At 37.2% G+C, this 24,888-nt stretch overlaps 1 protein-coding gene across 6 annotated transcripts in view; it reads left to right on the forward strand.

The window, feature by feature from the left end:
• Positions 1-24,888, forward strand: part of RYR2 (ryanodine receptor 2) — a 535,490-nt gene that overhangs the window by 97,676 nt on the left and 412,926 nt on the right. For all 6 annotated transcript variants that reach the window (XM_044239419.1, XM_044239420.1, XM_044239421.1 and 3 more), the window contains 3 exons: positions 6,385-6,399; positions 19,771-19,845; positions 23,619-23,697. In XM_044239419.1, coding sequence (XP_044095354.1) covers positions 6,385-6,399; positions 19,771-19,845; positions 23,619-23,697 — 169 coding nt within the window. The remainder of the gene's footprint in view (positions 1-6,384; positions 6,400-19,770; positions 19,846-23,618; positions 23,698-24,888) is intronic.

Consider the following 24,888-nt stretch of genomic DNA (forward strand, 5'->3'; position numbering starts at 1 on the left):
AATTTTAGATTTGAAGACTTGTGTAATTCAAATCTTATGCATTTGTCATTAGAAGTTTGAAATTCTACTGTTAACAGGTACCTTGAAGGGTAACCAAAAACACATTAACTGCCTACCTACCTACCTACCTGCTCTGATGGGGCTTATTCTCCTCTGTCCCATTAGTTAAATTAGGGTGGGTCCTGTGGCCTTTCTTATATTCAGATCGTAAGACATCCCTCAGTCATTTTAAGTTACAAGTCTCATTTTGGTAATTAAATCTCCCAATCCTGTGTAATAGGTGAAGTCTGAAGTTAATGCAAGTTACTTGTCTTGGGGCTCAGGCTGGTCCCGGTGGGAGGCCTGCAGGGGAAAGGGCTGTGGGGAGCTGCGTCTCACTTCGCTGCTGGGTTCCTCATACTTCTGCCCCTTGTCCAGAGCTCCTGCCCCTCTCAGGGTGCAACGGAAACATGGGAGAAGAGGAGAGTTGGCAGGGGGTCTTTATTGATGGCAGTGCCGTTCATCAGCTTTGCCCGGTGTTAAAGCTGACTGGGGGCACCTGAGAAGGTTTTCTGGGGGCATGCTCATCACCAGAAATCTGACCTGTGGCTTTCTTGCTGCCACCAGTGGTTCCCCCAACTGGTCGGTGGTGATGACTGCCTTGTCCTAAGTTCTCTTGGGGGCATTACAGACCTCTTTAGGCTGGCTCTTCCTAGGTCGGCCAGTTTGCTTGTTGGCAGCAAGCCACTTCCCAGTGGCAGCCCTGCACTCTGCAGACATCCTGCTTAGCGAGCATGTCTCTTCCCCTTGATCTTCAGGCACAGTCAGATGCTGGTCCCTAGTGTCCTGCTTCCTGAGGACAAAGGTGTCCCTGGAGCCACACTTGCTAGGCCTGCGGTAAAGGCAAGCTTGGGTTGGGGGAGAGCAAAACCTACCTCCCAGAAACCATCTCTTTGCTCTTCATCTGTTTCTGGAAGACCAGAACTGGGGATCAGCCAAAGGCAGCAAGTGGATCTTCAGCCACCCGCTTTGGTGTCCCTGCTTAGGTGGTTTAGAATGTGGTAGTATTTGCCATCACTTTGTTCTGAGACAGGTGTTCTACTTTAACGCTCTTATCTTTATCTATGTAGTACAGTTAACAACCCCAGACGAAGACCTTCAGGAGCATTCTAAAACTTAGATACATGCGGAAATTAAGATGGCTTCTTTATCCATTTTCTGATAACATGATTCTGGATAGCTTTATCCAAGGTCGATCAATCAGTCTTAATCAATGTTTTCCTCCCTCCTTCCTTCCCTCTCTCCACTTGTTTCCCAGTGTCTCTTTGAGCATCTTTGAGTATTTTGCATGTAATCATGAGCCCATTGAGTAATCAAATGTTGCTCTTCATGCACCAAAGGAGAATAACATTGGTGAGTCCTGGGTAATAGGTGATTGATTGCCTGTTATTTTCCTCTGCTCCACCCCAGCCTTTTGGCACCCCTAATCCAAAGCACTGGTCTCTAACGTAGGGCCTGGGATTGCAGGTCACAGGTGGAGTTGGGGAGAAGGAATGGGGAGGGTTGTGATATTTTTATACGTGGTGCGTTGTTTATAGACAAAATGAGGTCTTGTATATTTACTTGCTCTTTTTAAGAATACATTGATGCCACTGTAATTGTTAAGATGATAGAAAGTTCTTTCAAATGTTCCTATTCTAGAGCAGTTTTTAAGAAGATGATGTGTTTTCTTATGCAAGTACTATTATGTGAGGGTCTGTGAAATGCTTTCATGTTATCAAGGTTCATTCATGTTTGAAACGGTTTTAAAAAATGGAATCTTCGGCATCTTCATCTACACAATTTTCTCTGTGTAGAGTATAGTCTGAGCATAGGTGATGCTTTATGTATCTTCAGGTCAATATGATATGTATAGTCTGTGTGGAGATCAATTCGTTGTTTTTGATTTAAGAGATCTTTTTCACCAGACAAGCTACCCAAAGAGGAAAGCCCTAAATAGTTCTTCTGCTTCATGTTTTAGATGTTCATATAGCTCAGTGATTTACAAACATCTGTCTAAGAGATAAAATAGGAGGTTTATAGTAACTTATAAGAATAATTTATTTTTTTACCCTTCTAAAGAAGAACTAGCTATAAATTATATATCTATGTGTATAGATATATAAAAAAGAAATAAATTATAAGAATAATTTATTTTTTTATTAATTTTTTTTACCCTTCTAAAGATAGATAATTCTGCGTATATGTCAAATCCATTACACTCAAAAGAAAAGGCAGTCCATTTAAACCTTGCCTGGACTGAGTTATTGATAGTTTGAAAATGGCAACATTACTACCAATCTGCCCCCCAGAATAAAATGAATTTTTTAAAAGGTACGAGCATGCACATATCACTAGATGCCAGGGATCGTCATTAATAGGAACAATGCGAGAGCGTAGCCCTGAGGTTTATCATTAAGGTACCATTATTCTTTCTTGGGCTGGAAGTTGTGCCTCTTTTAAATGCCTTCTTCGCCTCTAGTCAGCACATCTGTCTACCAATTCAGTCTTGGATATTTTCAGTGGGGTGTCCCTGGAAATTCAAGCATTCACATATGATGTCAGCATAGGAGAAATAGTTGAGGGTTTTGTTTTTACAAGTGTATACCCATCTATCCTAGTCGATAGATAGTCTATATTGATACACACTTGGAACTTGGAGTTAATGTTAAACTTCTTTCTTTCCCTGAAATATGTTGGGAACATTATTAACTTAAAACAGCCACCAGCATGGATGGGCCTAGAGGATATTATGATATGTGAAGTAAGTCAGACAGAGAAAGATGCCTACTGTATCATTTCATTTATATGTGGAATCTAAAATAAACAAACAAACAAAAATAATGAAAAACAACAATAACAAAAAACAGAAATAGACTCATAAATGCAGAGAACAAACTAGTAGTGGCCAGAAGGGAGATGCAGGGGGTGGGGGGCGAGTTATGGGCAAAATGGGTGAAGAGGATTAAGAGGTTCAGTCTTCCAGTTATAAAATAAGTCACAGAGATGAAAAGCATAGCATAAGGAATATAGTCGTGGATACCGTAGAAGGTATGGTGATCACACTTACTGTGGGGCATCCAGTAATGTATAGATTGGCAAATGAATAGATTGTACGCCTGAAACTAATATAACATTGCATGTCAGTTAGACTTTAGTTAAAAAAAGAAAAAAGCCACCAATAACCCCACGTCTTTGGTGGTGAAATACCTTTTTCTTTCCTTGACCTAATGAAGTTTACCAGCTGGATCCTCACTCAAAAGGAGAGGTGACCAGTTGGAAGATCATGGAGAGATCCTAGCATCTTGAGACATGGAAAGAAAAGGTGACCCATGAGATGAAATTCGATGGATAGGTCGTTTACAGGGTAGGACATTTCATCCCCCTAATGGGAACTTCATTTTAAAAGGACTCCTGAATCAAACTTTTGCCTTAGTCCCTTAGACTGTTGTATTGGATAATTTTTCTTAGTGACAAGCCACCAAATTTTTATTCTGTGCTAATTCTGTATCTATATGATTTTTTAAAAAGGTGTTTCACAAAGATTCTTTTAAAACTTCTAAAACAGGTCCAAAGGCAGAAATATTAATTTTTTTAATCAACTGTCATTTCACAAAGCTGAAATAACAGTTTAGAAAACTCAAGTTGAACTGAAAAGCATAATTGTGGTAGGGGAGCTTTTTACTGCACCCAAATCACTGTTTCTTTATACCAGCAACAGATTAAATGTAATTATGCATTCTCATGATGTCCGGTGTTTGATTACAGTTTTCAGAGTGGAGTATTGCTATTCGATTTGTTTTTCTACTTATGATCGTTTGCATATGCTGAGAAAATCCCTAAGGTCTTTCTGATGTGCTAGATCAAATGACCTAGTCTTCTAGACCAAAGACTGTTCTGCTCGAATATGCCATCCATTAGACCCCGGGGCCATCTTTGTTGGAGATAAAGCATAAGAAGTGCTTTTTCTCTTGCTGGTTTGTGTTCATTTTGCATAATGCACGGTATGCCTCCAACCCTTGCTCACGTCCGAAGCTTCACCTCACTACCAATTCTGAAGTAATTACATGAAACCCAGGATACTGAGGTACAGCTATTTGTAATTTCACCCTAAAGAGCTAAAATCTCCCCTTTGGGTTTCATCCTTCACCAGTCTCTTGCAAGACAGAAAGCAGTGTCTATCCATGGTGGTGTCTGGACTCTAACTGTGTTTAGAATCTTTGCATTTCACTATCTCCTCTAATTGAATTTTAGCTTTTACCTAATCATCTTTCCGTGAGGGAAATAAATAAGTGTAAACTCGGAAGCATAAGGTGATATTATCCGACCTACATCAAGGCTGTTCTCTAGTATTTATCTTTATGCGTGGGTTTCTTTGTTTTTAATCAAGTCAGCAATGCTTAAAGGATTTTTGTTTTTTTTGTTGCTTTTTATCATAGCTATACAGCATTTACACTGAGATTAAAAGAACATATTTATCCTTTTAATTTTAATGTATCTTGCATTTTTTACCTTGAATGATCCATTTCTAGCAATGTTCCCACTTTGTTATCACTAGCCCTTAAGCCAAGTGGACCAACAGATGATTTGTACAAATAGCTAATGTCAGTAATGCCATAATAATCTTTTAAGTTTTTGATTATCTTTTGATAATGTGAGTCTATTAACATCTGCTGTTGTTTCTCATTTTATAGATGGATATTTTATTTAGCCTTTGCTAATTTTCAGTTTTCATTCTCATTTGCTCTATATCCAGATTATTCTCCCCTGTGACTTGCCCTTCTTATAGTTAGACACAATTTAGTCTCTGTGAATAGCAGACCTCAGACTCCCCTGACCATTCTTTATTTCCTATTTACTGCAGACCTGAACTAGTTTAACCTTAGATAACTGATTATATTGTTGAGAACATTTCCCAAGGAAATTTCCAAAACCTAGATCAATTTAAAAAAAAAACAAAACCCTCATGAATAAAGTATCTGTCATAAACCATGATCTGTAACAAAAGACTGGATTTTTGTTTTTCTCTGAATTAAGCCTTAAAAAATGATTTTTCCTAATTCCTCATGTAGTGATAGCTATATGTATCACCAGAGGTCACATTTAGGAGGTGATTGGTCCGTTTCATCATGGAAAATAAGTTTTCTCTTGTCATTTACCATTATCGCTTACAAAAATGTAACCAAACAGCCTATGTCTTTAAAGCTAAGAATGAAATGTTTCTTTACACTTTTTCCTTAAAATTGTAGTAGTACAGGGCTGCCTGGCTGTCTCAGTCAGAAGAGCATGCAACTCTAAATCTTGGGGTTGTGAGTTTGAGCTTACCCCTTGGGTGTAGAGATTATTTAAACAAATAAAACTGTAACTAAATTATCATATTAAACACAGAAAAAAAATCAAGTCACAATAGAGTTGCCATTTAGTTGTATATAAATTACTATGCACGTATGTTTCAGGAACACTACTGTGGTATTTACAAATATCTATGTTAGAAAAATTCCCCTTGCTGTTTTCTCCAAAATGAATATAAATATGTGCATCTTTTCTCTGTAGGGCTTACATGCTGTGACAATGAAATTTAATCCTAAATTTGGAAATATAATATCATTTTTCTTTCTTAGCTCTTTTTCATCTGTGTACTTCTCCTAAGAAGAGGGGGTCAAAGTCGATGGGTCTAAAAGAAAATGAGGATATGCCATGTACTTACTATGTTTTTAGAAGCAAAAAAGAGCTATTATAATAAATGTAAATCATGAGAAGAGGCTGTGTCATTTTACAGGGAAAAGAAGTTTTTGTGATTTTTCTTTGAAAATCACAATATGTAGTGTGTAGGACTTGCTTATTGTTATTTTTGCATGAAATGGGAGCAGTATATCACAGCATTTTATTTTATAATCCACCTTACCAGTTTCTAATCCACAATTTTTACAAAACTCTGTCGTGTTGCTGTTTATATCACGGCATTTTTATGCAAAAGATGAATTAAAGCAAATTTAAAGCATTTTCAGAGTATAGTTTTTGAGATTTTACCTTGTTTTTTGTTTTGTTTTGTTTTGGGTGCTTAGCTATGTTGTAAATTGAATCACGCATTAAAGTAGAGGAGCATGTTTTCACAGGAATAGGAAAAGTTAATGTAAAGACATTTTTGAAGAGAGCTACAAAGGTTTTGCGTGCTATAGCTTTTCTCTAGCATGTAGTTGATATTGAATTTCTCTTTGACACCACAGCGAGTGTGGTTTTTTATGCTTATTGTTCACATAACTTCATTTTGAATGGTGGAATCTTTGTAAATAAGAGATATTTGAAAACAAGTCCTTGAAATAACATATTTTTAATATTTTCTCTCTTTTCTTTATGCCCTTACAGAAATTCATGATGAAGGTAAGACACTGGATCATCTGTTATGTATGTAACACTTTGTGCATTTTAAGTTTGGTTTACCTTTACTTATTTTCAAATTCATGGTATGTCACATTTTCAAGTTTTTTAAATGTAAATGAAACTTTGAAACTTGTAAATTAAATAAATAAATCATGCATTTAGATTTGATAGCTTAATGAACAATATTTGACATCTTGGGTTGTATTGTAATTGTTGTTGTTGTTTTATTTAGCCAATGCTAGGAATTTCTCCTGTTCAAACATATATTTTTGGAAGGGGAGGAGCAAGATGGCTGATGAATAGCAGACCTAAATTTCATCTGGTCCCAGGAATTCAGCTAGATAGTTATCAAACTATTCTGAACATCTACTAAATCAACAGGAGATATAAAGGGCAGCAATTCTAGAAACAGAAAAGCAACCACTTTCTGGAAGGTGGGACATTCAGAGAAGTGAATCTGAGGCTACTTATGGGAAGATAGACTGTGGGGGAAGAGGCTGGCTCCTGGCAAGTGGTAGAGCAATAGAGCACAAAATTGGAACTTTTAGAAGTCTGCTTTACTGAGGGACATTGCTCCAGAGGCTAAGCAGAGGATAGAGCCCTCAGTGGGACAGTGTGGTCTGAGGACCCTCGGGTCACAGAAAGACCAAGGATGTCTGAGTGAGGCAGAGTTCCCAAGTCCCAGGGAAGCCAGCTGCAAAGCAGACCCATGGAGTGGGCTCTCAGCTCGGGGTTGCCATAAACCATGATCTAAGGCACACAGTTGGGCTACTGCTTTTTGAGCATGGTCCCCACAGTGGCAGATCCAGGGAGACTCCCCCTTCTTCCCCCAGGAGGAGTGGAGCAAGAGTGTGCTGGAGGACTCTGCTGGGTCTGGAGATTCCAGATGGGGTTATGTGCAGAGATAGAAATGCTCTGTCATATGCTGGGTGAGCACTGAGTGCAGCTAGAGACCAGGGAGATGGGCGTGATTGCTTTTTTCTGAGGGTGCACTGAGGAGTGGTTCCCGAGCTCTTGGCTCCTCCAGGGCTGAAGGCCTTCTCCATTCTTGTCCTCGAAAGCTGTATGGAAAGCATTCAGGGAACAAAAGCTTCCAAGAACAAACCTGAGCAGATTACTTAGCCTGGCCCTTAGCAAAAGCAGTGCAATTCTGTCTATGGCAAACACATTGAAGAATCACAGCAACAGGCCCCTCCCCGACAAGATTAGTAAGAACATCCAGCAGCCAAGACCAAGTTTACCGATCAGTGAGAATTGCAAGACTCCAGCACTAGGGGAATAGAGCATATAAAATTCATGGCATTCCCCCCGTGATTCTTTAGTCTTTCTCTCTCTGTCTGCCTGCCTCTCTGCCTACTTGTGATCTCTCTCTGTCAAATAAATAAATAAAATCTTTAAAAGTTAATTAAAATTTTTCTTTTCTTTATCTTTTTTTTTTGTTGAAGTTTTCTTTTTTCCTTTTCAACCAACTTCTTATCAATTCCTTTTTAAAAAATCTTGATTAATTTTCATTTTTAAAGTCATATTCTATCCCTTCATTGTATTTAACCTTTTTGTGTGTGTGTACACACACACACAGACACACAGAGAAGATTTTCTTAAAATTTTGGGACACAGTATCATCTAATAGACCAAAATATACCCTAAATCTAATGTATGGCTTTGTTCTAGTCTCCTGCATGATCACATTCTCATCTCCTTTTTATTGTTTTTCTTTTTCAAACCAACTTCTTATCAACTCATTTTTAAAAATATTTTTCCATTTTCATCCTTACAGTCATATTCCATCCCTTCATTGTATTTACCCTTATTTTTGTATTTATATGTTTTTCTTCCTCTAAAATTTGGAAGGATGTTTCTTCTAACAGACCAAAATATACCCCAAATCTAGTGTATGACTCTGTTATAGTCACCAGCTTGATCATATTCTTATTTTTTTCCTTTCTTTTCCCTCCAGTTTCTCATTTGTTTAGTGTATTTTTTTTGGGGGGGGAAGTCCATGTTACCCTTTTAGCATTTTGTTCTTTCATTCATCAGTTTTTCTCTGGACAAAATGGAAAAATGGAAAAACTCACATCAAAAAACAAACAAACAAAAAAAGAATAAGAGGCAGTACCAACTGCCAGGAACCTAATCAATATGGATATTAGTAAGATGTTGGAAGTAGAGTTCAGAATGACGATTATAAAGATACTAGCTGGGCTTGAAAAAAATCATAGAAGATAATAGAGAATCCCTTTCTGGAGAAATAAAAGAATTAAAATCTAACCAAATCAAAATGAAAAAGACTTATTAATGAGATGAAATAAAAAATGGAGGCTCTAACTGCTAGGATAAATGAGGCAGAAGAGAAAATTAGTGAAGACCAAATGATGGGGAACAAAGCTGAAAAAAGGAAAGATAAACAACTATTGGATCAGGAGGGGAGAATTTTGAGAGATAAGTGATACCGTAAGATGGAACAATATTTAGTAATTGGGACCCCAAAAGAAGAAGAAAGGGAGAGGGGGCAGAAGGTATATTGGAGCAAATTACAGCTGAGAACTTCCCTAATTTGGGGAAGAAAACAGGCATCAAAATGCAGAAGGCACAGAGAACCCCCCTCAAAATCAATAAAAATAGGTCAACATCATGTCTTCTAATGGTAAAACTTAAAAGTCTCACGGACAAAGAAAAAGTCCTGAAAGCAACTCGGGGCAAGAAGTTTGTAACCTACAATGGTAGAAACATTAGGTTGACAGGAGACCTATCCACAGAGTCCTGGCAGGCCAGAAAGGTCGGGCATGATATATTCAGAGCACTAAATAAGAAAAATATGCAGCCAAGAATATTATACCCATCCAAGCTGTCATTCAAAATAGAAGGAGAAATAAAAAGCTTTCAAGACAAACAAGAACTAAATGAATTTGCAAATACCAGACCAGCCCTACAGGAAATATTGAAAGGGATCCTCTAAGCAAAGAGAGAGCCTAAAAGTAACAGACCAGAAAGGAACAGAGATAAAATACAGTAACTGTCACCTTACAGACAATACAGTGGCACTAAATTCATATCTTTCAATAGTTACCCTGAATGTGAATGGGCTAAATGCCTCCAATCAAAGATACAGAGTATCAGATGGAATTAAAACAACAACAACAACAACAATAAGACCCATTGATTTGCTGTCTGCAAGAGACTAATTTTAGACTGAAAGATACCTCTAGATTTAAAGTGAAGTGGTGGAAAACCATTTACCATGCTAATAAACTTAAAAGAGATCTGGGGTGGCAATCCTTCTATCAGACAAATTAGGTTTTAAACTAGACTATAATAAGAGATGAGGAAGAACACTGTATCATACTTATGGGATCTATCCTACAAGAAGATCTAACAATTTTAAATATCTATGCCCCTCACATGGGAGCAGCCAATTATATAAGCCAATAAATAATAAAATCAAAGAAACACATTGACAATAATACAATAGTATTAGGGGACTTTAACACCCCTCTCACTGAAATGGACAGATCATCATCTAAGCAAAAAATTAAGAAGGAAATAAGGACTTTTAATGATACCTTGAACCAGATGGACATCACAGATATATTCAGAACATTTCATCCCAAAGCAACAGAGCAACAGGACATACATTCTTCTCTAGTGCACTTGGACAATTCTCCAGAAAAGTTCACATCTTGGGTCACAAATCAGGTCTCAGCTGGTACCAAAAGATTGGGATCATTCCCTGCATGTTTTTGGACCATAATTCTCTAAAACTAGAATTCAATTATAAGAGGAAATTTGGAATGAACTCAAATACATGGAGGCTAAAGAGCATCCTACTAAAGAATGAATGGTCAACCAGGAAATTAAAGAAGAATTGAGAAAATTCATGGAAACAAATGAAGATGAAAACACAACTGTTCAAAATGTTTGGGATACAGCAAAGATGTTCATAAAAGGAAAGTATTTAGGAATACAAGCCTTCCTCAAGAAATGAGAAAGGTCTCAAATACACAACCTAACCCTACACATATGGCGCTTGAGAAAGAACAGCAAATAAAGCTTAAATCCAGCAGGAGAAGAAACATAATAAAGATCAGAACAGAAATCAGTGAAGTAGAATCCAAAAGAACAGTAGAACATATCAGTGAAACTAAAAACTCGTTCTTCAAAAGAATTAATAAGTTTGATAAACTCCTGGCCAGACTTAACAAAAAGAAGAGAGAAAGGACCCAGATTAATAAAATCATGAATGAAAGAGGAAAGAACACAACCAACACCAAAGAAATACAATTATAAGAACATATTACGAGCAACTATATGCCAGCAAATTAGACAATATGGAAGAAATGGATAAATTCTTAGAGACATATAAACTACCAAAACTGAACCAGCAAGAAATAGATAATCTGAATAGACCCTTAACGAGTAATGAAATTGAAGCAGTAATCAAAAATCTCCCAACAAACAATAGTCTAGGGCCAGATGGCTTCCCAGGGGAATTCTACCAAACGTTTAAAGAATTCATGCATATTCTTCTGAAACTGTTTCAGAAAATAGAAATGGAAAGAAAACTTCCAAACTCATTTTATGAGGCCTTGATCCCCAAACCAAAGACCTCATCAGAAAGGAGAATTACAGACCAATATCCCTGATGAACATGGATGCCAAAATTCTCCCCCAAATACTAGCCAATATGATCTAACAGTCCATTAAAAGGATTATTCAAATGACCAGCGGGATTTATTCCTGGGCTGCAAGGTTGGTTCAACATCCACAAATTAATCAGTGTGATACAATACATTAATAAAAGAAAGAACAAGAGCCATAGGATACTCTCAGTAGATGCTGAAAAAGCATTTGACAAAGTACAGCTTCCGTTCTTGATCCAAACTCTTCACAGTGTTGGGATAGAGGGTACATCCCACAATGTCATCAAAGCCATCTATGAAAAACCCACAGCGAATATCATTCACAATGGGGAAAAACTGAGAGCTTTTCCCCTAGGTCAGGAACACAGCAGGAATGCTCACTATCACCCCTGCTATTCAGCATAGTACTAGAAGTCCTAGACTCAGCAGTCAGACAACAAAAAGAAATAAAAGGCATCTGAATTGGCAAAGAAGTCAAACTCTCACTCTTTGTAGATGATATGATACTTTTTGTGAAAAACCCAAAGGACTTCACTCCAAAACTGCTATAACTCATACAGGAATTCAGTAAAGTGTCAGGATATAAAATCAATGCACAGAAATCAGTTGCATTTCTGTACATCGACAGCAAAACAGAAGAAAGAGATTAAGGAGTCTATCCCATTTATAATTGCACCCAAAACTATAAGCAGGAATAAATCTAACCAATAATGCAAAGAATCTGTACTCAGAAAGCTATAGACTACTCATGAAAGAAATTGAGGAAGACACAAAGAAATGGAAATATTTTCATGCTCATGGTTTAGAAGAACAAATACTGTGAAAATGTCTGTGCTACCTAAAGCAATCTACACATTGAATGTAATCCCTATCAATATACTATCAACTTTTTTTCAAAGAAATGGAACAAATAATCCTAAAATTTATATGGCACCAGAAAAGACTCCAAATAGCCAGAGGAATGTTAAAAAAGAAAACCAAAGTTGGCAGCATCACAATTCCAGACTTCAAGTTCTATTACAAGGCTGTCATCATCAAGACAGCATGGTACTGGGACAAAAACAGACACATAGACCAAAGGAGAGAGCCCAGAAATGGACCCTTAAGTCTATGGTCAACTAATCTTTGACAAAGCAGGAAGGAGTGTCCAATGGATAAAAGCTAGTCTCTTCAACAAATGGTGCTGGGAATATTGGACATCCATATGCAGAAGAATGAAATGGGACCATTTCCTTATACCACACACACACAAAAATAGACACCAAATGGATGAAAAACCTCAATGTGAGTCAGGAATCCATAAAAATCTTTGAGGAGAAAAAGAACACAGGCAGCAATGTCTTTGACCTCAGCCACAGCAACTTCCCCCCAGGAACATTGCCAAGGGCAAGGGAAGCAACAGCAAAAAATGAACTATTGGGACTCCGTCAAGGTCAAAAGCTTTTGCACAGCAAAGGACACAGTCAACAAAACCAAAAGACAGCTGACAGAATGGGAGAAGATATTTGCAAATGACCTATCAGATAAAAGGTTAATATCCAAAATCTATAAAGATCTTTTCAAACTCAACGCCAAAAGAACAGAGAATCCAATCAAGAAATAGGCAGAAGACATGAGCAGACTTTTCTGCAAAGAAGATACCGAAATTGCCAACGGATACATGAAAAAGTGCTCAGCATCCCTCGGCATCAGGGAAATACAAATCAAAACCTCAATGAGATACCACCTCACACCAGTCAGAATGTTTGAAACTAACAAGTCAGGAATGATAGATGTTGGCAACGATGAGGAGAAAGGAGAATCCTCCTACACTGTTGGTGGGAATGCAAGATGCTGCAGCCACTCTGGAAAACAGTATGGAGGCTCCTCAAAAAGTTGAAAATAGAGCTACCCTATGACCCAGCAATCACATTACTGGTATTTACCCCAATGGTACAAATGTAGTTACCTGAAGGGGCACATGCACCCCAGTGTTTATAGCAGCAATGTCCACAGTAGCCAAACAATGGAAAGAACCTAGATGTCCATCAACATATAAATGGATAAAGAATATAAGATATGTACACACACACACACACACACACACACACAGAGTGGAATATTATGCAGCCACCAAAAAATGAAATCTTTTCATTTGCAGCAACATGGATGGCACTAGAGGGTATTATGCTAAGTGGAATAAGTCAATCAGAAAAAGACAATTACATGTGATCTCTCTGATATGAGGAATTTAAGAAACAAGATAGAAGACGATAGGGGAAGGGAGGAAAAAAGAAAGGAAGATGAAACCATAGAGGAAGATAAACCATAAGAGACTCTTAATATCAGGAAACAAACTGAGTGTTTCTGGAGGGTAGGGGAGGGGAGTTGGAGGGATAGGGTGGGTGGGTAATGGACTTTGGGGAGGGTATGTGCTATGGTGAGCACTGTGAATTGTGTAAGACTGATGAATAGAAGATCTATACCCCTGAAACAAATAATTTATGTTAATTAAAAAAAAAGAAAAAAATCTTTTTCAACAGCTTCCTTTAGTGTTTTCACTCTGGATAGGGGGATGCCTGGTGGCTTATTGCTTAGGGATCCAACTCTTGATCTCAGCTTTGGTCTTGTTCTTAGGGTAGGGAGATCAAGCCCCACCTTTGGCTTTGTGCTGGGTGTGGAGCCTACTTTAAAAAAAAGAAAAAAAAAGAATTTTCAATCTGGATTATATTGACTATTTTGTTTTAAGCTGTGTTGCATGAATACAGTAGGAATTTATACTGTGGGAAATTAGAAGAGGCACCAAGAAGATTCTATTGAATTACCTAGCCCAGGAGAAGTGAAAATAATTTAACTTCTTTTCATTTCTTAACCAAATTAGTAAAATGGATAGGTTTTCAAAGGAGACAAACTCAAAGAGGAGAGTAAAGTACATGGTCATGTTATTGAAGAAAATATGCAGAAGGGGAAGAGCAGAATGTCATTGTTTTGAGACATAAACTAAAATTTTTTTGTTTCATTTTTTCGTACCTGTCCTGTTTCTCATATACCATTTATGAAATTTAATTTTTTTATCCTAAAAGTGAGGAAGTAATAGAGAAACTTACTATATTCACTTAGTAAAGGCTTAATATAATTAAAAAATTCAAAGACATATCATTTAAAAAGATATAAACTATGAGACTTGCTAAATCAAAATTCTGGATGTAGATTAAAAAGGGGGACTGAAATAAATAAATTTCATCATTAAGATAAATTAAAAGACACCATGTAATAAAGGATGCCAAGTGTTCATGTTAGTCCATGGAATTACTTCGCTAAGTCTGTAATTACTATTTTCAGAAACTCTGACCCAGGAGCTTTGTGGGGTCCCAACCACTGCGCCTTTAGTCAACATTAGGAATTTGACGGTTCGTATGGGATGACAGAGCAGAACACGTCTTCAAAGACATCTGTCAAAAAGTACATGAGACATTTTCCAAAATTTGACATAACTGCAGCTATTAGTTTTCAGTGGAAGAGACTAATTATAACACTGGGTAGATGACATTAAGTACTTAGTTAAACATCATGAAACAAGCATTTTAGCTGGGAAAATGGTATAAATAGTAGCAAAATCTGAGTATGTCCAATCTGTCCTTGCACCTATTAATACACAGCCAGTGAAATTTTGTTTGAAAAACTCCATTTTTCTTGCCACATCTGCCGTTAGTATACTACTTTTATCATCTTGCCATTTTACCCTATCAATCCCTCATCCAGTGTTTCATCCCTTGGAAGAAGGTGAGTGGAATAGTTACCTGAAACTTCTGTTCCAAGCTCTTTCATGAGAGCAGGTTCATATAAAAATCAATGCAAACAGCAAGATGATGTACAGAATCAATTTAAACCAGGCAGCATATCTAAAATAACTTAATTAGGTTCTCATTCCTTTTAATTGCAAAGCCAGAAGCCCAGTGTCTTATTTTCTTACCTGCACTGAATGATTTGGGAAGGTTAGAATCTTGAGCAGAGGGGCTATGTGTGAAATTAGAGTATTTTAAGCCACTTAAAAGGCAAAAATGCTGAATTTTCTTCAGCTGTCATCTTTCAGGCGTGGGTTGCTTTGGGTTTTGTACCTGGACAGGCATCATCTGACCTCCTAGAAGTAGTTGCTTTCTGATGGCAGGAGCCCATTTGTGCTCTTGGCACAATGGTTGGTCACTACTGCCATCGACCTTAAATCTGCCCCCCCTCTTCAGAGGCTTTCGGTTAAGCCCGAATCAGAACTAAGCCATCCATTGCCAATGATTGTCTTGACAGTGTTCAGCTGGCTTTGTCAGATACGTTTATTTTGCACTGATGCCAGATTTCTCATTATTATAGTCCTTTTATGAATCTGTTATGTGATTCACTATTAAAGATGACAGCCCTGTGAGTATCTCCAGCTGCTGGGGGACCCCTAGGTTGACCAGAACCTGCGGCTCCATAGTTTTGTGTGGCTCTGGTTGATCTTGAGCCATTCCCGTTTGTGTTTCTCAGATGATTTGAAAGCTTAAGCGTGGAAATATTTTTCTATTTTTCTCCTTGGAACAGCTCATTTCTCAAGTTTTACTTTTAGTATTTCAAGGTAAACAGTAAAGCTTCTCTACTTAAATAGCTGAACACAGTGAACAAAGTTCTGTAATGCAAATTTCTTAACCTTGCTGTCTGTTGTTTTAAATTTCGGTGACTTAACTAAGTATTACCTGTAGTAATAAATTCCTGTTAAGAGTTCATTGTTTTGCTTCTAAGACAGCATGTTATGTCTTATCCGTCAAGGGCTGTGAAGTTCTATAGTTGGGCTTATTAAAAAAAAACCAAACAAACCAAAAACAACGTTTGCATAATAAGGGTCTGGAATTAATGAGAAATGTCCTCCATTTGTTAACATAGCATTTCTGTACAGGAAAAAATGAGAAAAACAAAAAACTTAAAATGTTTAGATAGTATGTGGTTAGTAAATTAGACAGTTTTAAACAGCAGCCATACAAGTGACATGTTAATAAGCCAATATATAACACAAACACATGTTTAAAGAATACAGAACAGAAAAAGAAAACAAAACCCAAACAACAGAAGCACAGTATCAATGATTTTTATGTGCGTATAAACCCCTTAAGTTTATCTTAGTCATTGCTGTTACAGGTTTATGTTTTATGCTTTTCTGCTCTTAAATTTTAACCTTCTAATAGTAATACTTCAGATGGGGTTACAGGGATCCAATTTGTTTCCCTTCCCACAGAGAATAACAGATGAATACATTACGCCCATCGACTGCATATTGTTCTAAATAAACATAAATGTAGATGCATTTACATCAAAGCTTTTACTTATAATATGGGTCCCCTAATTGGACATCTTTGGCAAGCTAGAGGCATAGGAATGCCTATCAATATTAAATTGCTGTTAAGATAATTGTTGTAAAGCTTGAGGCTGGTTTAGAATACATAGAGCAGTGTTGTTTGAGTGTGCTCTGGACTCTTACCCATTTACAGCTGCTGAGCTGTTGGTTTTTACACCGTTGTGCATCCCTAACCCTGCTGGTCATTTCAGGGGATAAGGGGACCAAACCGACACACAGAATCGAAAACACGTTTTTCACTGTCATTTTCAAAAAGTCAAACTCTGCCTTTTGATAACTGTTGCTTAGCTCCCCAACATCTGAAGTACAGAGAGTTTGGAGATGACAGTTGGTAATTTTTTTTATTGTTGTTGTTATTTTCTCTAAGAGGGCTGAAGCTCCTTTACATGGACCCCATCATCTACAGGAGACCCCAGTCGTCTCACAGAGGCTGACTTCTGGGTCATGGTTCTGCCTGGGAACAACTCACAACCATAATACAGGCTCTAGGAATCCTATGGGCAGGGCTGAGGGCGGTGGATTGACAGCTGCATTTTCAGGGACAGGTAGGGTCTAAGTCACACTTGGAAATGTACCTGAGGGATATGTCAATTTCAGGTACTACTTCGATGGAAAGGATCTAATAATCCGTCACATAATTGGAGGCATTAAGAAACATACCATTATTCATACATTAACGCTTAAAATTCTCTTTGCTGTTAGTGTGCAGATTTGGAAGGAAACTACATGAGATCCAGTATATAATTGTTGAGTGAATAAGTTAAGTTTTTTGGAGAAAACGTTGATCCTCAGTGCAGAAGAAAATACAATGTGAGCTTGTTCTGCATGATGCCCTTGGCATCAGGTGTATCCTACTACTCAGATAGTAGCCTTGCAGTCAATACTCCTGAATGATTAGGACAGAGTGTTTCTTTCCTATAATACTTACTGGAAAAAGCAGGACTAGTTAAAGTTTAGATGGCTTTAGTGTGAAATGAAAGTGTGTTCACCTTATGTAAAATCTAATTCTTTTTTTCAGTTGATACATTTGAAAGCCCTCCTTACTTTACCCATGTGTTAGCAGTTAACACGTTAATTTCAAAAAGAGGAAAAAAAAAAAAAAGCCAAGTTTGTGTTTTCCTGTGTGTGATCTGAAAAGGCAGGTCAGCCCTGAGCTTTCTTCTCCATGAGCTTGATTGACTCCTATCTAGCTGGTCCTAGCAGGGTTCTCATAGTGTAATATGGTCATATAGCTGAGTGCTTACAGGTTTAGTTTTGGGGGACTAAAGGGAAAATGGACCTTTTTTCCAGGATCCTGAATTACAACTGCTTGTGGTACACCACCCAGCAGTGATGATCTTTTTCTTATTGAAATTGGTCTAGGGGAGTCCAGCAGTCCACATAAGGCACAATATTGTAGAGTCTTGAAGGAATAACCCTAAAAGTGGCTACCAGAATTTCCCTACAGCAGGAAAAGTCCCTAAATATTTGCTCACTTAAAATAAAGCAAGGAGCAGGCCAAATTTAACCAAAAAATTAACATGACGAAATAAAAATCACAGAAAAGAACCAAGGTAACTCTTTGGATGATTCTCACATACGCTTTTTTTTTGAGAAATGTTTGTTGAATGAACAGGTTATCCAATCTGCTCGAGTGGAAGTTACACATTTTTTTCTGATTCAGAACGAGTTAGAACAGTATCTTTTTTTTTTTTTTTAAGATTTTATTTATTTATTTGACAGACAGAAATCACAAGTAGATGGAGAGGCAGGCAGAGAGAGAGAGAGGGAAGCAGGCTCCCTGCTGAGCAGAGAGCCCGATACGGGACTCGATCCCAGGACCCTGAGATCATGACCTGAGCCGAAGGCAGCGGCTTAACCCACTGAGCCACCCAGGCGCCCTAGAACAGTATCTTTTAAAATGACAAGTTGGAGGAAGAGTGATGCAGACCCTGTGACAGAAATTGCATTCACTTTGTGTTAATAGTGCTCTCTTAAGTAACGAAGTTGATTTAGTGTGGATTATCTGCATACTTTTACGGGAGTTCTGTTAAAACTAAATCTGTGGCATTGATTTGTATTTAAGTAGTGAGGAAATTGATAGTGTAAATATCTGTAATTGTCTAATTGTGTAACGTCTATAGTTGAAAGAAAATTCAGACACCATGACACTGCGTATCTGTTTTAGCTTAACCAGTTTGAACATTTACATTTGTGTGTGCATGTGTACGCATGCACTTGTGTGTGTACACACATACATACACGGTGTATGTATGTGAACTCTGTATGCAATCTTTAGAGTGAAAAGGGCACTTGCCACTTTTGGGTTAAATCTAAGGCCTTGTCCTGTATTTCTGAAAAATTTTGCTTTGATTGGTCTGACTGTCCAGTCTTGTTCAAATTCATCAGTATTTTAAGGCTTTGGAGCCCACATCTGGCATGAAAAGGTAAACTCCTATCAAAGTGATCCAAATCAGACTAAGTGGATAAAATTATCCTTAGCCACACTAAATAGAACATGTTATTTAAAAAAATGAAAGTACTTTTTAAAGAGGGCCTTGTTCTGAGGAGGAATGTGATTTTGCAAAGTAGATTTTTCTCTTTTACTCTTTTTTCTCTGTTTTTTTTTTTAACAGTTTTTCTTATTGGAATACCTTTCCATACCTGTTGTAAGAATGGTTTTGAGGTCTTTTAAACATAACATGAAAATAAAGTCATTTTTAGAAATTGTATGGAACATAGGGAGGGAGATATCGGAGTGAAAAGAGGTATAGTAGTAGTAGATATTAATGTGTTTTCTTCACTTCTTAAAGTATACACAGCTTAGTGTCCTCACTCTTTATGCTAAGCTCTCCTGGTGATTTATAAGCATGCTAAAATTTGAGAAGCCTTCCTCAATTTCATATAAAAAATGTGAACTCTTTTTAAAAAACAGTTGAAGGGCGTGAAAAAATTTTAAATCAATAGATGATTTGATCAAAACTCTGTTTTAGGAAGAGTCACTCATTGAACAGATATTTATCCTTACTGTATGCCAGGCATTTTGCTAGGAACCTGGGGTGGGGGGATGGTGAATAAAGTACCATAGTCCCTACCTGATGCAGATCACAATATGATGGGAAATAGAGATAATAAATAACTATGAATAAATAATTACAAATTATGCCACAGTCAAGTTCATTCTTTGAGGACTGGATCAACTGCTGACCCACAGTAGAGATTTTCTTGGTAGCCTATTCCCATTTAAATATTCTCTGATAGAACTTTGCTTAGTTTTACTTAGTTCTTTCCTATTAAACTCTTCCTTGATAACAAGAGAGTATCTTAATGACTTAGTTACGATTACTCTTTTATTTTTTTTTTCCTTGTCGACCCCTCTTTTTTTCCCCACAGACTGCTCAAGGTGGTGGTCATCGGACACTCCTCTATGGACATGCCATATTGCTCCGCCATTCCTACAGTGGCATGGTGAGTAGGCATGTTGGTATCCTCTCTCAGATGGTCCTTTAGACATAAATCATCAGGAGACATTGGTAGTAGCTTTTCAAGGGATGTATTAATGAGTTCTGTAATTGTATGTGTTCTTTAATATCTTTGTACCTGGTTTAATTTTCTCATTTATAAAATAAGAATTAGCTTTGATGACCTGTAAAGTCCTTCATTTCTATCATTTGTGACTCCTGTTTTTTAGTCTCTTTTAATAGACTGGTTTTAGGAGGAGGGAGGCATAAGCGTCAAGAAGTATTTCTCAGTTCTGATTATTTTTAAATGGTTCATTTATCAGAAAATTAACTCATATGATTAAAGAAACAGATAAGATTAAAAAAGCCATTTCCACATGAGTTATCTTATACATATAGATAACCATACACATTTCCATCTGTCTGTGTAGGTATATGTTTGTGCATTTCTGTATATTTTTATGTTATGTAAAATGATACATTTCATTTATTTTATAATATATATAAAAGTTTTATTCTATTCTTTTAAAAGCTTTATTAAGTTATATAAACAGCTCATACTCATTTTATGAAATTTGGAAATTATTGAAGACACAGTTCTTCACGATCATCTTAATGAGAGAAAGTGTGAGGACTTCTAACAAATTGTAATCTTTTCTGTTACAAGAATTTTATGTAATTGAGATCTTACTGCATAAGCAACTTATGTCCTGATTTTTAAAACATATTGTTTTAGCATAAGCATTTTCTACATCATTTAAACTTTTCATCAGTATAATTTTTGTGAATACATGAGGGTCCAACCTTTGGAAGTAAAATATAATTGATTATTTCTTTTAGGAAGGAAATAATTCTGATATTATTTAAATCAGAACAGGTGACTAAGCATAACCTCACTATCAATACTGAAAACATAAAAATTATCAGTATTAATCACAAATACCAGTGTGAACATCTGACTTAAAGTTCTAGTTAATTCAGAAGTATAGGAAGAGAAGTATAGGAGAAGTATAGATATGATTTTAATGATGCTTTAATAATATCCTTTCTATTAATGTGCTTCATCATATAAATAGAATCAAATAAGAAAAATAACAATCATCTTAATAGGCACTGAAAAGGGATTTATTAAAACTCAACATCTATTTCTAATAAAACAAGCATTGATTAATTTCTCAGTGATAAAGAAAATATAAATATCAAATCAGTAACCAACATCAGTTTTAATTGTCAAACACTAAAGTGATTCTTGACAAAACTAACTCAAAAAAATAAACAAAACCAAAAACATCTCTTCAACATTGTTCCAGAAATCTTGGCTGACACAGCAAGATACGAAATAAAATTAAGGCATATACTCTAGTACAGTGGCTGGATACTAGATAAATATGTAAATACAGTTGCATAGAGCAGTAATGCATTAAAAATTCATGGAAAGAATTCTGTTTCTAATACCAGTCAAAACACGAAAAAAACATGAAATAATAAACATAAGGGACTGTTTTAAGAAAAGTACCCTCTATACGTATTGGGTTAGGAGCCTGGACTTGGTCAGTAGATCTAGGTTTAGGCCCACTTTCCAATATGCTGTTCAGCCTTGGAGGCCATGCTGAACTTCTTTAAGTCTGTAATTGCATTTTAATATTTTATTCATTTAAATGTTATTTAGCACCTACTGTGTGCTATGTACTGTTCAAGATGCTGTATATTGTTGTGAAGAAGATCGTGTCCTTGTCCTTATGGAACTTAATGAACGTTTAGTGGAATAATTATGGTACTTACCTCATAGTTGTTGTGAACATTATTGGACGAGAAAATGTGTTAATAGTCACAGTACCTAGTACTGTAATATTATTGCAAAATATCGTAGAAGACTTTAATAGGATAAAAGCAGACATTTAATATGTTTACATCTAAAGTCTGTAAATCTCAGGCAGCCTTTCTCAAGGTCAGACTCACATTCCTACACTGGGACCCTCAATATCTTTTCTATAACCTTAGGAGCCAGTGTTTTGTCGTCAAGGGACAGAAATTGGAATTTCCCGGTGAATTTGATTTATATCCCAGTGACACTGACTTCCATTTAATATGTCAGCACATCTATCCCCTGATTGGTTCATCTCCTCCCTTCTCACACTCAGACACCCACTGAGGTGGATGGACCAGGTTCCCAGTAAGACTTTTCTAGACTTTGCATTATTTGTCCAGTGACTCTGGGAGATCTGGGCTTGCTCGGTGCCTGGAATTGGCTCTGACTACTCTTTGCAGGGCTCCTGTTCTTGCTGACAGCGCACTCGTTGCTGTGGATGGTAGTGTATCTTGAGCTCATGCTATGTTCGTCCTTGTGTCCTCGTTCTTTTTTTTTTTTTTTTTTGTTCCTTCATTGCCTTGTCTTATTTTTTTAGTTAAAATTTTTTTATTAACATGTATTATTTGTTTCAGGGGTACATGTCTGTGACTCATCAGTTTCACACAACACACAGCACTCACCACAACACATACGCTCCCCAGTGTCCATCACCCAGCCACCCTGTCCCTACTGCCCTCCCCTTCAGCAAACCTCAGTTTGTTTCCTGAGATTAAGAGTCTCTCATGGTTTGTCTCCCTCTCTGGTTTCATCTTATTTCATTTTTTCCCTTCTTCCCCTATGATCCCCTGCCTTGTTTCTTAAATTCCACATTTCAATGAGATCATCTGATAATTGTCTTTTTCTTATTGACTTACTTCACTTAGCATAATACCCTCTAGTTCCATCCACATCATTGCAAATGGCAAGCGTTCTTTTTTGATGGCTGCATAGTATTCCATTGTGTGTGTGTGTGTGTGTGTGTGTGTGTGTGTGATATCACATCTTTTTTTATCTGTTTTATCCATTTGTCCATTGAAGGGCATCTCGGCTCCTCAGTTTGGCTGTTGTGGACATTGCTGCCTCTTTCACTGCATCTGTATCTTTGGGGTAAATACCCAGTAGTGCAATTGCTGGGTCATAGGGTAGCTCTATGTTTAACATCTTGAGGAACCTCTATACTGTTTTCCAGAGTGACTGCACCAACCTGCATTCCCACCAACAGTTTAAGAGGATTCCCCTTTCTCCATTTCCTCACCAGCTTGTGTCCTCATTCTTACACCAATTAGCAATGTTTTTAAGGTTGGAATGGGGTTAAGGGAGTTCAACTGACTTATCCTAAACTTCATGTCCAACAATATACAGTTAAGGAAACTGAAGGAGGAGGGGGAGATGTAAGGAGATGATGGTGTTGCAAGAACTGGATTGTTCTTGGGGAAACCTACACACAGGCACACGGGAGAGAACCTCACTGCAGTGAGGTCACATGCTGCACAACAAAATAAGTTCTAGATGGATTTCAGAGATTTAAGGTTTTAAAAATGAAAATGAAACTAGAAGATGAGAGTGAATTGTTTTCAAATTTCTGGTGGAAAGGAAGATTTCCAACTGTCAGATCAGGTTGTGTTTCTGCTTAGGATCATGAATACCTCATACAGCGAGAGATGTACAGACATATCCCCAGTTAGGTGTCGTCTTCTACCAACAGAACACATTTCCTCAGTTGTACATGAGTGGGGTGGGGAGCGCACCTCCTACTGAATGTTGTGTAAGTGTTGTTCCACCTCCTGATGAAGAACCTGGGTTTTGCACAGAAGCATCCAGATGTGAAGGAGAAGACTGATAGAGCAGAGATTTACTGGTAGCAAACTCAGAATTAGACCCCCACGGGACTAAAAATGCTCAGTGACAACGACTGATTCTATATCTTCTAGTATCTGTGCTGCCTGTCCACCTCCCGGTCTTCAACTGATAAACTGGCCTTTGATGTTGGCTTGCAAGAGGACACAACAGGTGAGCACCTTTTTCCCGGAAGAGGCTGCGTTCCAAGAGAATGTGGTAGGGATGGAACTGGAAGATGTAAGATATAGAGATACGGTAGATAAATGTTCTTATGGTTGGGGTCAGGAAGACAAAAATGAAAGCCTTTCTAAGGAAAGTTTTTAGTAGAAGAAGGAAGTGTATGTTGTTCCTGTTTGTTTGTCATTGCCATGTAATTAGCTGGATGTTTAAATTGTATCTCAGACCTTAGTCTTTTTAGAGATTTGGCTAGAAAAACCATACTTATTACCCGATTTACTGGCTGTTAACCGTATTAGTGTGCACTGATCTGCTCGTGAAATAGCCTGCAAACCTCTTTTATCTTTTATCTTAAAAATAGTTTGTCTAAAAAATGAAAATACTTAATATCAGCGTTGAAACAGAAAAGAAAGAAAATGAAAGTGCTTCATTTCTGTGTCCAGAGGGCTACAGATCTGTCTGAATATACATGTATTTTTATATTTCAAACCAAAATGTATACATAAACACATTTATCCTTTCAGAAAATCAAAATAGGAGGACAGAGGCCCTATATTTTATTCTGTTACATTTTATACAGCTATGTTCAATGTGATTATTTAATCTTTTACAATGAGCATGCATGACTTTTAGAATTAAAAATAAGTAAAAGACCAAATAGAAATAAAAGGAGGGCAATAGACCAACTCCTATTAAGTAGTTCCTTTCAGAGGTAGGATCAAGCTTTGCCCCCACATCTACCCCCTATTCGTATTTTATTTTATTTTTTTCCTGTTTGTATTTAAAAAAATACTTTCCCAGGCGAGACTGGGTGGTTCAATCAGTTAAGGATCTTCCTTTGGCTCAGGTCTGCCTTTGGTTCAGGTTGTGATACAGCAGTCCTTGGATCGAGTCCTACATTGGGCTCCCTGCTCAGCTGGGAGCCTGCTTCTCCCTCTCTCTCTGCCTTTCCCACCCCAACTCATGCTTTCTCTTGCTCTCTCTCTCTCTCTCAAGTAAATAAAATATTTAAAAAATACTTTCTTGTACTCTAAAGTTTTCAGACAACAAATGGATAAAAATAAAGTAATAGTCACCAACCTAATTAACTCTTAAGAGACCAGTACATCATTATGCATGAAAATTCCAGAATTCTAGACACCAAAAAGATAAGTATTATTTTCTTTTTCTTTCTTTTTTAAGATT

Source organism: Neovison vison, chromosome 2 (genome assembly GCF_020171115.1).
Source record: "Neovison vison isolate M4711 chromosome 2, ASM_NN_V1, whole genome shotgun sequence".
In the NCBI taxonomy this organism is placed as follows: Eukaryota; Metazoa; Chordata; class Mammalia; order Carnivora; family Mustelidae; genus Neogale; species Neogale vison.